Source organism: Paramisgurnus dabryanus, chromosome 11 (genome assembly GCF_030506205.2).
Source record: "Paramisgurnus dabryanus chromosome 11, PD_genome_1.1, whole genome shotgun sequence".
Taxonomy (NCBI): Eukaryota; Metazoa; Chordata; class Actinopteri; order Cypriniformes; family Cobitidae; genus Paramisgurnus; species Paramisgurnus dabryanus.
In genome coordinates, this window is record NC_133347.1 from 6306951 (window position 1) to 6324637 (window position 17687).

At 38.1% G+C, this 17687-nt stretch overlaps 1 protein-coding gene across 6 annotated transcripts in view; it reads left to right on the forward strand.

The window, feature by feature from the left end:
• The window catches only part of tjp2b (tight junction protein 2b (zona occludens 2)), a 76932-nt gene that overhangs the window by 58111 nt on the left and 1134 nt on the right, over positions 1-17687 (forward strand). For all 6 annotated transcript variants that reach the window (XM_065248344.2, XM_065248345.2, XM_065248347.2 and 3 more), the window contains exons 8-23: positions 1348-1459; positions 2737-2849; positions 3061-3124; positions 4273-4423; positions 5455-5563; positions 7523-7742; positions 7834-8018; positions 10713-10808; positions 10927-11006; positions 11106-11316; positions 12412-12512; positions 14350-14571; positions 15441-15557; positions 16847-17194; positions 17346-17431; positions 17522-17687. The exon at positions 17522-17687 is cut by the window's right edge and continues 1134 nt beyond it. In XM_065248344.2, the coding sequence (XP_065104416.1) occupies positions 1348-1459; positions 2737-2849; positions 3061-3124; positions 4273-4423; positions 5455-5563; positions 7523-7742; positions 7834-8018; positions 10713-10808; positions 10927-11006; positions 11106-11316; positions 12412-12512; positions 14350-14571; positions 15441-15557; positions 16847-17194; positions 17346-17431; positions 17522-17687 (2381 nt within the window). The remainder of the gene's footprint in view (positions 1-1347; positions 1460-2736; positions 2850-3060; positions 3125-4272; positions 4424-5454; positions 5564-7522; positions 7743-7833; positions 8019-10712; positions 10809-10926; positions 11007-11105; positions 11317-12411; positions 12513-14349; positions 14572-15440; positions 15558-16846; positions 17195-17345; positions 17432-17521) is intronic.

Genomic DNA, 17687 nt, shown 5'->3' on the forward strand with positions numbered 1-17687 from the left:
CATTTAATGCTTCACATATAAAAGAAAGTCATGCAGGATTTGAACAAGGGTGAGTAAATAATGACACAATGAAAAACTCTTCCTTTAAAGGCACAATATGTAGTATTTTTAGCACTAGAGGTCGCTATTTCACAATAACACAAAAACAAATGTGAAGCCTAAAGTGATACTCCAGGCAAATATCAAAATGACCCCATGATTTACCAACCCTCAAGCAGATACATATGTCCATCACCCTAATTTGGAGTTAATTTAGTAAATGTCCTTGCTTTTCCAAGCTTATAACGGTAAAAAAACGGGATCAGGGAGCAACTTTGAATCCCAAATAAGTGCATCCATCTTTTACAGAAGTAATCCACACGGCTCCAAGGTGTTAGTAAAGGTATATTGTGGGTAAGTCCAAGATGGTGGTATTTATTACGGATTATAAACTTTGAAATATAGATATTTTCGTACAATATCACATTGATTAAAGACCTTTATTAAACCATTGGAGCCATGTGGATTACCTATGTGAAGGATGAATGCACTATTTTTGGGGTTTAAAGTCAGAAGTTGCTCCCTGATCCCTGTTTTCTACTGTTATAAGTTTGGAAAAGCAAGGATATTTACTAAAATAGCTCCAAATGTTTTTTTTCCTGAAAGATTATGGACATATGTATCTTGGATTGCTTGAAGGTGAGTACATCATGGGGTAATTTTGATATTTGGCTGGATTATTTCTTTAATGACGTTATGAAGTGGAACAATCAGAGATGTTTTCACCATCTGGAGACATATGGAATTTGCTAAACATGTTCATGGATGAGGTAATGAATTACAAAAATCTTACATATTGTGGCTTTAACTTCGATCAGCTTTTATGTATGCAGGGATCAGCTGCTTTTGCACACAGCTCTGCTCTCCAAGACAGTTTGCTGTAGATGTTACTTCCTGTCTCTGTCTTTTTCTTTGGCTTCTTCAGGGTGTTTTGTCTTTACGATTAATCTTACCTGTTCGACATACCTTCTGCCTCTGTATAACACTGCTATTGTTTTTTTTACAACAGCTTTATGAAATTTTAAGTTTTATATGAATCCTGTAGGTGTCAATAATCACGATTATGTCCATTGTGCCTTTTCATTACACCCTTGACTCATCCTTTGCTCAAAATTACAGGGTTATAAACAAAAACTGTTATAACGGGGCAGATCTTGGCAAATTAACACCAAGTCGACAGTAACATGGTGGTCCGTGTTTGTGGTTGTGGGTCCGCTTAATTCTGTCTCCACTGGGCCTCGTCTCTTTCCTGTTTAGAGTAAAGGGAAATTGATTGATTCTCATTGTAGATACTTGTTTTTTCCCCAGATATCTCTGAGATGGAGTCGTATCATTCCTACTCACCACAAGATGACCAAAGGTCACGCCAGTCCGACCTCTCCTCACATTCTTCTAATGATGTGGCACGAGAGAACGTCAGGTGAGCTTTAGTGCACTGTATAATTTATGTGCATGAATTATGAGCACCTCAGCACATATTGAAAATGCACAACACGGTGTCCACGGCAAAAAATGGCTTTCTTATTTAGTATTTTTGTCTTGGTTTAAGTACAAATATTTAAAAATTCTTAAATCAAGATGCATTTTCTTGATAAGCAATATGAGCTAAGAAAATAGTACAAAAAAATCTAATTTAGGTGAATTTGTGCATAAAACATGCCAAATCTGCCAATGGAGTAAGCAATTATCTTTCTTAAACACGTATTTAAAGAAAAATTCAAGAAAAATTTGCTTACCATATTGGCCGATTTTTTGCTTGTTTTATGCACAAAATCACTTAAATATTATATTTTTCGTCTAAAAACGATACACTTTTTTTAGGTGATTTTGCCCATCAAGAAAATGCATCTTGATTTGAGAATTTTTAGATATTTGTGCAAAAAAAACAAGACATAAATACTAAATAATGGGTGTCTTATGGGCAGTTTTCCGGACAGACTCGCTGCAAAAATTTATTTTCAAGAAAATATTTTCTTAGTATTTTTGTCTTGTTTTCAGTAACAATATCTCAATAATTGCTTTTTCTTGATGAGCAAAATGACCCAAGAAAATAAGTCTAGTTTTTAGACCAAAAATATCACATTTAAGTGATTTTGTGCATAAAACAAGCCAAAAAAATCTGCCAATGGGGTAAGCAAAAAATCTTGGACATTTTTCTTAAACACTAAATTCAAGAAAAATTTTGCAACAAACAATTGCTTGTTTTTGCTTGTTTTATGCACAAAATCATTTAAATTTGATATTTTTGGTCTAAAAACTAGACTTTGCTCAAAATCTTCCAGTATAGTCCTGGCTTAACCTCTTATTTTTGTTATCTGCACCGTAATACTTAATTCTCTGTAACTAAAAAAAGACAAAAGGCGGGGTGCATGCTTTTTGAAAAACACTTTGGAAAAGGGAGTCGGGCCGAGTACAAAAACACACTTGTAGCCAATCAGCAGTAAGGGGCGTGTCTACTAACCAACATCATTGTCTGGGTTGCGTACGTCTCGGGTCTATCAAAGAAGGTCCAGATTCTATTAGGGTAGGGGCGTGTTTGTTTAGGTGATTTCAAATGTCAACATTGGCTTTCAGAGATCATGCACCCCGCCTTTAATCTAAACTAAGTTGTCTCAGTGCATACTTTGTCAAGATAAAACCATGCTGTAGGATATCATTCATCTGCTCATCTTAAATTGGACTGTGTTGTATTATCAGGGAGGAACATCAAAGCCGATTGGTCAAGATACCTGTGACATCATCTCCTTACAAAACCCCAGATCCACCCCCAGCTCAGGAGAGAGAAGAGCCACGTGAAGAAGAGCCACCCCGTAAGAAAGCCCCAGAGTTTGATGTTTGAATAAAAACCTGCGCCTTTTGTTTGTAGATAAATGTATAGTTTTCAAGTGACACAGTTTACTGTCATATGTTTTTTTTTTTTCACTACAATGCCAGACAAAATATTTTGAATAAAAAAATCATCCCAAACTGTGGTAAACTGTTAACGGACATGCTGTTAAATCTTTTATTTTCAATATACAGCAGCAGTAAAGACAACCCCCAAAATCCTGCTCAGACCCAGCCCGGAGGATGAAGCTATTTACGGGTGAGTCAAATTCTGGATGGGCTACAACACCAGAAGACCCCACCAAGTACCACTCCTATCCACTACGAATAGGAAAAAAAGGCTACAATTTGCACGAGCTCACCAAAAGTGGACAGTTGAAGACTGGAAAAATGTTGCCTGGTCTGATGAGTCTCGATTTCTGTTGAGACATTCAGATGGTCGAGTCATAATTTGGCGTAAACAGAATGAGAACATGGATCCGTCATGCTTTGTTAACAATGTGCAGGCTGGTGTTGGTGGTGTAATGGTGTGGAGGATGTTTTCTTGACACACTTTAGGCCCCTTAGTGCCAATTGGGCATCATTTAAATACCACGGCCTACCTGAGCATTGTTTCTGACCATGTCCATTTTTTTATGACCACCATGTACCCATCCTTTGATGGCTACTTCCAGCAGGATAATGCATCATGTCACAAAGCTTGAATCATTTCAAATTGGTTTCTTGAACATGACAATGAGTTCACTGTATTAAAATGCCCCCCCACAGTCACCAGATCTCAACCCAATAGAGCATCTTTGGGATGTGGTGGAACGGGAGATTTGTGCCCTTGATATACATCCCACAAATCTACAAGATGCTATCCTATCAATATGAGCCAACATTTCTAAAGAATGCTTTCAGCACCTTGTTGAATCAATGCCACGTAAAATTAAGGCAATAGAGGGTCAAACACTGTATTAGTATGGTGTCCCTAATAATCCTTTAGGTGAGTGTATGTGATTAAAGTGTTTACATGGCCATGTATTGCAATTAAAATCGACATACAGCACATGTTTTAATACGATTATACTTGCTGCGATTCTGAGCTTAATCACAATCTTTTGATCAAAGTATTGTGTTTACATGAGATAGTGTAATGGCAATATTTCCAAAATCGCATTATGAGGGTGCATGTAAACATAGTCTTTGTTTGCATGGCCTATTATCTACAGTTTATTCTTACTTTATCAAAGAAATATCTTCCCATAACGGTTCCACAAAAAGTCATATATCTATTCCTGCCAGATGCTTCATGATGCCTTTCTGAAGTGATGTCACAAGGGAAAACCATCTCTTATTACAGACCAGAGAAATGTTAGTAAATACCTCATGCTCTCGCTGTCTCTCTCTCGCTCTCTCTCTCAGGCCCAACACAGTGATGGTAAGCTTCCAGAAAGGAGAGAGTGTGGGACTGAGACTGGCTGGAGGAAATGATGTTGGGATATTTATAGCAGGAGTTCAGGAGGGCAGTCCAGCTGAAGAAGAAGGTCTCCGTGTGGGAGATCAGATCATGAAGGTATAAACAGCAGCGGTCATCATTTACTCTGCTTTTGTTTAATGTGGAGTAGTTTTCCCTGAAGACTTTAAGGGGCCATATTATGCCCATTTTTACAAGATGTAATATAAGTCTCAGGTGTATCTGTGAAGTTTACAGCTTAAAATACCCCACAGATCATTTATTATAGCATGTCCAAAATGCCACTATTTGGGTGGTAGCAAAAAAGCTTTTCATGAGTGTACCTTTAAATGCAAGTAAGCGACTGCTCCTCACTCTCTTACCAATAGACAGTAAATGCTTTCAGTTAAAAATAGATCTGATTCCTGTAAATACAGTCTGAGACAATAGCATCTCTAGCTGCATTAGTGCTACAACATCCTAAAAAAGCTTTTGGGTAAAATGAATCAGTCAGTCAGTGGCTGTGGGCTGGGCTTTATCAGTGTGATGTCACACTTACAAGAGAATCAAAACAGCATGTCTAATGAGATTGCTTTGGTTTAATGGTAATTAAAAATGGAGTGGGAGGATTTTTTTATTGTAGGGCTGTTGTGAAGAAAAAAATTCATCCTTTTTATCACCTCTCAAATATGGGTAGGTTTCTACAAAAATGGCAAATTTTGAGCAAAAGGCTGAGATAATTGCAATTCGACTTTTGTTAGAAATCAGAATCGGAACATACATAGTGTTTTTGGATCAATAGATGCTTCAGTGTTTTATAAGTGGGTAAAGCGCCACCTAGTGGATAATAGCGGAAATATGGATTGTAGTAAAATGTGTTATTGGCAATCTTAATTGACGAGATAACGCGTCAATGGGGGGGAAGTGTTAATGGTGATTGGCTTAACCACCCTCTCTGTGACCCGTAATATTTTCAATTGTACTGTATGACCCCATTATATAATAACCCTACAGTACTATACATTTAAATCAGGAAGTCAGATTTGTTATTTTGTAACAATTATATGCCAGTGTAAAAATTGTCAAACATCACTGAATGTATTATCCACATTTTATTTTTAACCATGTGTGTGATCTGTTTCTCTTTAAAGGTGAATCACGTTGACTTTCGGGGCATCGTGCGAGAGGAGGCTGTGCTCTTCCTGCTGGAGATCCCGCGGGGGGATGTCGTGACCATTCTGGCACAGAATAAAATAGAAGGTGAGTGCAAGAAAATCTAAAAACATTGAACACTGCCTTTTGCTTCACCTGCGGAAAAAACTATTGTCCTGTCAACAGTCATGGCTGGAGTTAAAAGGCAGCCGGGCCAGATGGAGTACAATACAGTGGCTGTGTTCCAAATCTAGTGAGCTGTTTTGCTTTCTGCTGTCTGCATTTCTTTTTTACTGTCTGCATAGGCTGCTGCTTTCTAAGGCAGCATCATAAGCAAAATGCAACTTTGTGATTTAAAACTGTCCTCATGGATGGAAACTTAGCCTCAGCCTCAGACATCACACCCACAGACTGTTGGCTAAATGTATATGGCACACTTATCTGGAAACACTTCAGCAGATTCGAAGTCGTCCTCTGATTCCCCTAGACATGACGTGGCACAAAGCGAAACATGATTGGTTGCATAACGTGTTAGTTATATGGCCTCTTGGGCAGTCCTTGGCCATTTAAAACAGCAATGGTTCCCAGTCTTTGGTGAAATGTTATTATGAGAACCAGAATTAGGAATGCCTCCCAATGAAATCACTAAAAGAGACGGGCGACAAAAGTTCCTGGCGTTGTGCACGCAACATAACTTGATATTTTTCAGTGCTGAATAAAGCCCGAAGTATAGTCTGTTTTTTTTTTTTAATGTACGCAACTGTACCTGCATGGTTGAACGTACAGCTTTGCAAAGTATAGTTTAATTGACTACTTATGTGTACACTTTGCACATTGCGACAAAATGCAATGCATCTCCTGGGCTACATACTAGATTATCCTGTAGGCGCATGCAATGTACGTGGCGTTTAAAAAGTGCACTCTTCTGATGGCGAAAGTTGAGCCACGCGCACTGTACCTGGGCCATACTTGGGCCATAAAATGGACCATACTTGGGCCTTTAACCAAAAAAATAGTATAACACTCAGCATACAAGTCATACTCCTCAAAATATATAACAAACACAACAGAACTTTGTGAAAGTACTTGTTTAATAAGTTTGATACTGTGTCGAACATTTTTTGTTAGCCTCTGATGGTCTCTAATCAGTTTACTTGGTTTTGTAATAGCTTCTGTTTGTCTCGCCAGTTCATGATTGTGTTGCTAGATCAGATTTGGATCTGTTAAATCTGATGTTTAGGCTGTTATTTACTGGTGATGATGGAGCATAAGATGCATTAAAATAGTGTGTGTGTTTTAACAGATTTAATTTGTGCCATAATGCTCGCGCTCTATGTCTGTCTTCCTTTCATCCCCACATACTTACTGTAGTGTTTACAGAGGTCTCAGATCAGTACAAACCATTTGTAGCCATTGGCCTGTTAAGTGCATCCATACACAAACACACAAAGCCTTGTTCGTAAGCCCTTATATCTTCTGTATGTGAATGTTGATTCATACCAAAATGATTTTTTGCATAGTTGTGTTTGACAAATGAAAACGTCTCTGGTTACGTATGTAACTGTTGTTCCCTGCGAAGGGAACGAGACGCTGCGTCTTCCTTGCCATACTTCCTGCGTCCCTGTAACGCTGTCTTTGGCAATATTTCAGATAGGGATATACTTCCTGGCTCCCGCGTCACCCTGTCTTTGTCGTTAAGCTTCACCATTGGTTGAATTTGATAAACACATTCAGACGCACTTATCCTTGGAGGCGTCACCACAGTGACGCAGCGCAAGTTCCCTCAAAAGGGAACTGTAACAATGTATCTTTAAAGGTAACACGATGTAACCTTGCTCTCACTTGAAATGAGTCCCCACATTTAGTCCTTGAATTTGAGGGTATTGGACCTGGAAAGTCCTTGAAAGCTCCTTGAATTTGAAGTTAACTAAGGTGTAGGAACCCTAAAAATATAACCTTGCTCTCTCAGTTGATGAGAAATTTCGATCCTGTGTAATAAGTCAGTTGAATGCACTTTAGATGAAAGGCAACTAACCAATTAATGATTTTAAACGTCTTGTACCCTAGTGTACGAAGACATCTTGGTGTCTGGTCGAGGAGACTCGTTTTTCATCCGGACACACTTCGAGTACGAGAAGGAGCTTCCTCAGTGTCTGGCTTTCTCCCGAGGTGAGATCTTCAAGGTGGTGGACACCCTATACGACGGCAAACTGGGAAACTGGCTGGCTATCCGCATGGGCAAAGACAAACAGCTGCTGGAGAAGGGCATCATTCCCAACAAGAGCAGGTAAGAATGGAGAAGCCGGATAATGAGATGAATAATCTGAGGAGTATGCAATGTTTATTTGTACTGGTGTATTTATTTATGTCTCTCTCAGGGCGGAGCAGATGGCTAATGTCCAGAACTCGCATAATAAAAGTTCAGGAAGTGACAGGGCAGACTTCTGGAGACTACGTGGTCAGAGGGCGGCGAAGAAGAAAGATCTGCGGAAGAGCCGAGAGGAAAGTTCTGCAGCTGTCTCGACCCGATTCCCTGCTTACGAGAGGGTGGTGCTTAGGGAAGGTGGGTTCCTTGAGAACAGTATGAGGCCGCCGGCGGCCCAATATTTTTCTAAATTGTTTTCATGAAATAGCTTGAACTCACAATGAGTCATCAGTTTGAGGTCTGTGGTGTAAAAAAACATGTTTTTCATGTTAAAATTTTAGGCTTCATGCATCATACGGATTATCCGGCCGTCAAAACACAGCAGTTGGCTCTTGTATGATAAGTGAGCTCAGTAATAATTCACCACAGTAAACTGATGCCGTGGACAGCGTATCTTAATGTACTTGTAGTTGCCTGTATTGATTCTAGCAGTAACAGTCTGAAAAAGTAACGTTTGCTTGCACGCAACATTAGTCACATCTATTAGCAGACCTGCCTTTCTCTGTTACTGTACCACTATTATAAAAGTCTCTTCACACGGCAGTGATGTTTAATATGTTTGAAAAAGAGGGTTTTTAATCAAACACTTTTTTGAAAATATTACCCAATATAATCATCTTGATTAGGGCTTTGCAATAACTTATCGATATAATCAATAATAATCGACTACGGAAACTGGCATGGGGTTTAAAAGAAAAGAAAGAAAGATTATGAAAATAGTTGTCAACAAATTTTCACATCAATTAGGTCTGTGATGTCACATGCTCATGCACCACTAGTCCACTTCATGGCCACTTCAGGCCTGTCGCGGTAATAACTTAATGCATCATTAATGAACATGACCTCTGTGATTTATTTGAGAGGCAATATAATGCCATAATGTTTACACGCGTGTTTGCATAAAAATTATTAGCATTTTAGCATTTTATCGCAATTGCCTCTTTCGTTTCTGTCTGCTGTCTGTCTAGGAAGAGTGCCACGCGCAGCTCAGGGTCCACATGTGCGTGCCCATACACACAGTGAACAGTGACAGGCGACGTAAAAGCATAATTCAAGCTGTAATTTCATGTTATTCTGATGAATTTACACAGTTTGAAAGAATATATTTGACTGGAATTGGTTTCAAAGCTACAACTGGCATCTCTAACGTGAATGACAAGTTAAGAGGAAATTAACGTAAACAAGCCAGCATGTCTACTTTGTTTTAAAACGGAGGCAATAAAAGCGCTATACAAATAAATAGTAATCTGAAACACAACCATAACAACTAGTGTTTATATCTGAGGTCTTTTACAGTAGCTATTACAAACAGTAGATATCAACGTGATTGGCACATACAGATGTGATCAAAGTAGGATTTACACTAAACAATCACTATTAGCTGTTTAAGGCTTTGTCCACACAAAGCCGGTGCATTCCCTATCCGATTATTTTTTTTCCTCGTTCAAAAAAAATAATCCGTAAACATGCCGTCGTCTCAAGAAATATCTGTGCACACACGAAACCACTGAAAGCGACTGAAAGCGATGTAGTATACATGCCAGACCAGTATGGGGCGCTGTAATTCTGCCACAGATATACACTATACACAGAGAAGAAGACTTTGAGCATGCGCATAACTTTGCGCGCTGTATACGAACCAAGAAGAAGAAGTGATGGCGAACGCAACAACTTCAAGAGCAAAAGCGGAGTCTTTCTCCTGGTTGTCTTCCGTGGTGGATCTAAGAGCATGTGGCGTATGGTGTTGTCCATTATCGCTTGTTGCTCACCACAAGCAATAGATTTTGCTGTAAAGCTAGTAGGCTTAGTAGTTTCTGTAGCATGAACACAATCATGTAGTCCGCCATTATTGTTGTTGCTGTTACGTGTGACGCTGCCGACACGTGATGTGATGACGTTTTCGCTTCACAAAATATACGGATTGGCTGTACACACGAAACCGCAAGGGTGTCGATTTCAGATTTATCCACTTTAGGACCCGGTTTCAAAAAATAGCGGTTCCAGTCTCCCAAAACGCCGGATCCGTGTGGATGAAACGCCAATACGATAAAAAATGTATACGTATACAGTGATTCGCGTCTCCGTGTGGACAGCCCCTAAAATTGAAATGCAGCTCAAGCAATGACTGATACTTTTATATATTTATAATGTATTAATTTTATAAATATTTATAATAATAATTGTTTTCTTACATTTGAATTTTAATGTCTTCATATTCTTAAAAAATTAAATTTGTGTTATTAGAAAGGAATTACTTGCATTTTTTATGCTATTTTATTGTCATATATAATCAGTGACATAAAATGGTCTTTAAAAAGACAATAATATTGATTATCGGCATTAACGGCAATTAACTGACTTGTGAAAAGTAGCTATCATGACAGGCCTACATGCATCATATATTAGTGTGTGGATTTTGCACTTTTAAAAATACACTTATGTAGGATTGTGGCCAAAACTGGTACTGCAATCACAAAACTTGTGGCTAAAACTGGTACTGCAATCACACAACTGGTGGCCAATACACAAAATGACAACATAAACATCAGTTGAGGGCTGCAACTCCACTTTTTAAATGACAATATCCTGGCCAGACCACTGTTGTCAGTGATATAAGTATTTGAAATGAAAATGATTTCTTAATGTCTAGTGACATATCAGGGCCATTTTATGATTCATTGATATAAATTTCTTACATACTGTTCCTTTAAATACCCTAATTTAGCCATTATAATTGAAAATATCTAGGTAGGTAGATATTAAGGTTTTTATCAAATTAGTCAATTGATCGGAAAAAAAACTTGATTAATTAGTGTTGTCGTCCTCTCACAGCTGGATTCCGGAGGCCGGTGGTGTTGTTTGGACCAATCGCAGATGCTGCCTGTGAAAAGTTGGCCACAGAGCTTCCAGATGAGTTTGTAGTTGCCAGTAAGTTAATACTGCAGTGCCATCTGTAACTTCTTCAAACAACATTGTCAGATGTTAATCACGAGATTGTCTGAACCTGTAAGTCTAAATTCCACTTATTGTTTTTGTCCGATGGCAGAAACAGAACCCAAAGACGCAGGGTCAGAAAAATCATCCGGGGTGGTTCGTCTAAACACTATTCGACAGATCATTGAACAGGTAATTGTACATCAACACAAATGAAATACTAAACTGTACACACTTTTTAGCTTAATATGAAATCTACTCACAGTCTTTCCCTCACTGTCTATGATGCAGGACAAACACGCCCTGCTGGACGTCACCCCTAAGGCTGTGGACACCCTAAACTACACCCAGTGGTACCCCATTGTCATCCTGTTCAACCCTGATAGCAAACCAGGGGTGAAGACGATGAGACAGCGAATTATTCCCAGCTCGAACCGCAGTGCCCGTAAACTCTACGACCAGGCTCTGAAGCTCAGGAAAACCTGTTTGCACCTTTTTACTGGTTAGTCCTGTTACATTTACATGTATTAACCCTCATGCATTATTTTCCAAAAAGAGAAGGTTATTTCAAAAATAAATTATAACGGGCTCATCGTAAACGTATGTGAATTGAATTCGAGAGTTACAATGGATGGGGACGATTTTCCTTGAATAATTTAGGTTGCTTTCTAGTACAAATCAGTCGTATGGCCTTGGAAGCTTTAAAATATACAGAAGCCCATAATGGAATGTTTATTGACTACATCCTAAGGCAAAGTCATAATCATGGTTATTTCATGGTAAAAATCATAATCCAGATTATTTAACAAGATGGCCTTTTTACTGAAGTAAGTGTTGCAAAAGGATAAAGCGTGTGGTGCCTTCGAAGTGCCTTACAAACACATCGGTCCAGCAGCACACAATTTATATTTTAATTGCACAATAATTGTTTACCTTAATTATCTTGTTTTTTTAATAGTTTGTAATGAATAAAAAAAATTGAAAAACCTAACTACATAAAAGACTTTTGTTGTCATATTAGGTGCCAGACAGCCCCAGTGCCACGTGAATAAATGTAAATGAGCACGAGGAGAGCACAATAAGCATACGTTTACATTTTGTACGATTGGTTTTGTGGTCCAGGGTCACGCATAGCTATGACAGATTATTATTGGCTAAGATTTAATGTTGGGGATTTGGCATCCTGCAAGGTCTGTGCTATATGTAAACAATACCTGAATTAATGTGGCTAGTCGAGGATATTAGCAAATTGGACTGACCGGCCCTTTTATGAGAAAATGTATAGACTGTTTTACTGCTTATGTTGTGAATGCTGTTTATTGTAATGAATGTGTGTTAAAGAAAAGCTATCAAATATTGAAGTTGGCAGAGATAAATGAATATTGACACAGATTTCTGTTCAACATCTAGGAGAAAATCACCAACTGATTAAAGCTGCCGTTGGAAACACAGTGAGATAAATAGATCAAATGAACCTAGAGAGCAGTTGACCCAGATCGAAATGTTTTGATTTCTCTCTCTCTCTCACTCTCTCTCACTCTCATTCTCTCTCTCTCTCTCTCTCTCTCTCTCTCTCTCGCTCTCTCTGGTCTGTTAGCTGTTATTGATCTGAACTCGGCTAATGATGCCTGGTATGGCAGTTTAAAGGAGACCATACGAGAGCAGCAGACCCAAGCTGTATGGGTCTCAGAGGGGAAGGTAAAAAGCTCTTATCCACACTCACTACCAACAGTATTTTAAAGTCAACATGAATTTAAAGATTTAAATTTTGATAGCAATATAAAGATTTGAAATATGATGCAATGAATTCATCAGACTGATCTTACAGAAAGTCGTGTTGTAGTCACAAAAATAATGTATTAATTTATTTGTGTCCATGGCACAAAATTCAGCTTTTTTGTGCCTTTTTCATGTCACACTGCAAAAAATGACTTTCTTACTTAGTATTTTTGTCTTGTTTTCAGTAAAAATGTCAAAAAGACATTTGTGCTCAACACTGCAAAAAATGATTTTCAAGAAAAACATTCTTAGTATTTTTGTCTTGTTTTCAGTAAAAATATCAAAAAAATTCTTAAATTAAGATGCTTTTTCTTGAAACGCAAAACGACCCAAGAAAATAAGTCTTATTTTTAGACCAAAAATATAAACTTTGAGTGATTTTGTGCATAAAACAAGCAAAAAAATCTGCCAATGGGGTAAGCAAAAAACACTTATTTCAAGAAAAATTAGCTTACCCCATTGGCAAATTTTTTAGCTTGTTTTATGCACAAAATCACTTAACTTTAATATTTTTGATCTAAAAACTAGACTCATTTTCTTGGGTCATTTTGCTCATCAAGAAAAAGCATCTTAATTTAAGAATTTTTTGATATTTTTACTGAAAACAAGACAAAAATACTAAGAATTTTTTTCTTGAAAATAATTTTTTCTAGAATTTAGTGTTTAAGAAAAAAGTTCAAGATTTTTTTGCTTGCCCCATTGTCAGATTTTTTGCTTGTTTTTTGCACAAAATCACTTAAATTTGATATTTTTGATCTAAAAACTAGACTTATTTTCTTGGGTCGGTTTGCTCATCAAGAAAAAGCATCTTAATTTATGAATTTTTTGATATTTTTACTGAAAACAAGAAAAAAATACTAAGAAAATGTTTTCTTGAAAATCATTCTTAGCAGTGCATCACTGCAAAAAATGACTTTCTTTCTAAGTATTGTTGTCTTGTTTTCAGTAAAAATATCTAAAATTCTTAAATTTAGATGCTTTTTCTTGATGAACAAAATGATCTAGGACAATAAGTCTAGTTTTTAGACAAAAAATATCAACTTTAAGCGAATTTGTGCTTAAAACAAGCAAAAAAAAATCTGCCAATGGAATAAGATTTTTTTTCTTGAATTAAGTGTTTATGAAAAAAGTAAACTTATTTCAAGAAAAATTTTCTTATTCCATTGGCAGATTTTTTTGTGCTTTTTTTAAGCACAAATTTACTTAAAGTTTATATTTTTTGTCTAAAAACTAGACTTATTTTTCTCTGTTATTTTGCTCATCAAGAAAATACATCTTTAGATTTAGATATATTTACTGATAAAAAGACAAAAATACTAAGGAAGAAAGTCATTTTTTGCAGTGATGGACACAAATAAATTAATAACATTTTTAACTATAACACGACATGCGGTGAGATCATGTTGGAATTCATTGACATTATGACCAGGAACGCATTTAATGAATGTAAATATGGTCAATTTTAATTTCATGTTGACTTAAGTACATACATACTGTAAATTTACAACATCTCTACATTTTAAAACTCCATTTACATTTTCTACCTCTTTCCTACATTTCCCCGTACCTTTCCCAGTATTCCCGTAGTTTATTAACGAGCGCATGTCTTCTCAAAGTCATTTTTCCTGTGTTTCACTGCTTTTACTGTTCATCATTCTTCAGTGGTTCTCTACAGCTTTCGTTCTTTTTTTTGTTTTTGTGTTTGTTTCGTTTTCGCTCCTCTCTGTACACAAGATCCATCATGTGTCTCTTTTAGCTGGACGGGACGGAGGCGGATCTTGATCTTCACGACGACCGCATGTCGTATCTCTCGGCGATGAGCGCCGACTATCTAAGCATGGACAGCCGGCTGGCCAGCGACTACGATGACACGGCGGACGAGGGCGGGGCTTACACCGACAACGAACCGGACGAGCCGCTGGACCGCCAGCGGGTGTCGGCCATCAGCCGCTCCTCTGAGCCAGTCATGCCAGAGGAGGTCAGAGCGCACACAAATACACACACTTAATGTAGACACACACGCCTATGATCTGCATGATCATCCATCACGTCACACAAGACTTAAGCGTGTGCACGTATAAAGCAGACACGTTAGCATGTAGTGACACAGATGCACATCATTTTGCATGCATGCACACGCATTGACGTGCACACACATAAAGATGCTTGCTTCGATGGCATCTTGCACAGTTGTTTGGATCAGCACAAAGTCAGCTGTGTGATACACACTAGTCTAGGAGACAGCAAAGGTCAAGTCAACGGGGAATAGCGTATGTAGCACTTTCATATTAACGCTGTTAATGCAAGAGTTCATGCTATACAAAAGTGTGCATGTGTGAATTTAAAAAGCAAACTGTTCTGCCCCCTGCTGTTTAATATTGGAGCTACAGCATTCCCAAAAGTGATTCCTTATTATCAGGCTTTACTTAAAAGGAGTAATCTTTATTTTGTAGCCATCTAGAAACATCAATGAAGTTTATAATTGTGATTTTAAGTCCTGGGAAGTAATTAAAGTTAATAAAGTGTTAAAATGTCATGTAAAAATATTTCATCAATCCTATAAACCTTTATTTATTTAATTCATTGTTAAAGGGATAGTTCACCCAAAAATGAAAATTCTTTCATCATCTTCTCATCCTCATGTTGTTCTTAACCTGTATGAATTTCTTTCAATGATGAGACAATTTTAATTTTTGGGTGAACTATCCCTTTAATGTTGAATCAGTAACTGTTGGTCATGTTTCAGCACTGACTGGAGGTGTTATCAAGACAAAAGACACACACTACATTCTTCATTCCTATGCTATGCTGTCTTTCTGTGTTATCTGAATGCTGTTTGCTTCCCAGATCCTCAGGAAGTCCAGCCCAGAGATTCGGGGTCGTATCCGCAGGGTTAGCAGCAAAGAGATGCTGAGCGAAGCCAGTCCCCCCATAATGTCCAGTTTCCTGCCTGACCCCGCAAGGGTGAGCTCACGTCCTGCACCTCGACGTCTTTTCCTTTTTAAAAACGAATCAGACACACTTGGAATGTTCTTTAGGGAATCAGACTCAAATCGTAACTCAGATTTTCGAGGAATAGCCACATGAAATTAAAAAATAAACTTCAATGAGCAACATCAGTGATTGACGGGCTAAGAGTATGGTAGATGAGACACGAAAGATTCACAACTTCACTTTGCCATCGTCTGTCACCTTGCAGACAGGCGGTTTGATTCAGTGCATCCGTTATTACAGCACTTCTGAATCTTCTTACATTGGCTCAATGTCAGATTTTGGCACAGTACACCATATAGCCTGTGATGGAAACCTCACTATAGAGAGCGAAAAAATAAATGTGGATGGTCATTATAAATTAAAACAACTAAGAAAAGATAACAAAGCTGGTGGAGACTTTTGCACAATACTGTAATTTAGTTGTCATTGTTTATACTTTTTTAACATAATTCCTCGGATACTAAAGCTCTAGACAGGATGTAAACAGTTTTGTAGCGCATGAATATTAATTATTCATAAGGTAAGCACTGAGGCGTTTTGTGATTGGCTGTTTTTTGCGGAACAACTCAATGAAACATTCTAGCTTCACAAAAGGGGGCTAATCCTGATCTGAGACCGGGTTTTATAACTCAATGTTAATTCAAATTGTGTTTAAAAAGAGGTTAGGTATTGTGAGAAAACAGTGTGGTTTTGTTCTTGTAATAGTGGTGTTTTCGGACTGATCTCATGGAAAATCGTGTTATAGTCACGCAAAATTGTATTAATTTATTTGTGTCCATGGCCTGAAATTCAGCTTTTTTCCATGCCTTGAGCATAAATTTATTTTGAATTTGTGGATAAAACAAAAAAAACTGACAATGGGATAAGCAAGAAAATCTTAAACTTTTTTCTTAAACACTTAATTAAAAAAAATTCAAGAAAAATTTGCTTACCCCATTGGCAGATTTTTTTGCTTGTTTTATCCACAAATTCACTTAAATGAGAATTTTTAGATATTTGTACTGAAAACAAAACAAAAATACTAAGTAAGAAAGTCATTTTTTGCAGTGCATGAAAAAGAAAGTCGTGCCACGGACGCGAGAAACTATTTTTAGAAATTTGTGCGAGTGTCACGAAAAAGACATTCGTGCTCAAGGCACCAAAAAAAGCTGAATTTCATGCCATGGACACAAATAAATTAATCAAATTTTCCGTGACTATAACACGACTTTCCGTGAGATCACGTTGGCTGTTTTCTAACACATCTTATTGGTCTACAGGTAAAAATGCTGTCTCAAGGTGAGGCGCCGCGTGTGCAATACGACCCCTGTCGAAACTACGACTCTCGTTCGAGCAGTCCCGCAAGCAGCGATCACCCCCGCAGCCAGGACTCTCCGGCAAAAACCAAACCTCCGCCTCCTCCCACTGCACTCAAACCGATCTTGGCATCCCGTGGCTCCAGAGGCGTCGCTAACAGCCCACCGGTGCAGGACCCCCAACCCATGGAGCAGAGTCCCGATGATCCTTCAAAGAGATCATTCATGGGCAAAGTGAAGGCCTTCGAGCAGATGGATCACATCGCCCGCTCACAAAGAGTTATGGAGCTCCAAGAGGCCCAAAATGCACGAGTGAGTTATCAAAATAGAAATAAGCAGGGTTAATAATGTACGCTAGAAAGTCAAGGAAATTTTGTAGTAAATATGTCAACACAGGAATAAGAACTGAGATTGTTGATACCTTCAAACATTACATGATGAATAAAGTTCTCTGCATTTTCAGGTAGAAATTGCTCAGAAACATCCAGACATCTATGCTGTCCCTATGAAATCTCAGAAACTGGACCACAACAGACCACAACCTATTGGGTAAAGCCTCATTTTATTATTTTTTCTAGCATAAATAATGTGATCTAAAAGACATAATCCTGCATGGCTGCATGTGTTCGATTTTACCAGCTCCAGTGCCCGACCAGAGCCCCAAACCCCTCCTAGCAAGCTGCCATACATAGAGAGCCGCCCGTTCGGCCCAGGTGAGGAGCCTGCGGAGGACATCCGACGGCAGATGACTGAGAAGACCAAGCGTGGTTATTATACCAACACACCACAGTATCAGGACACCGAG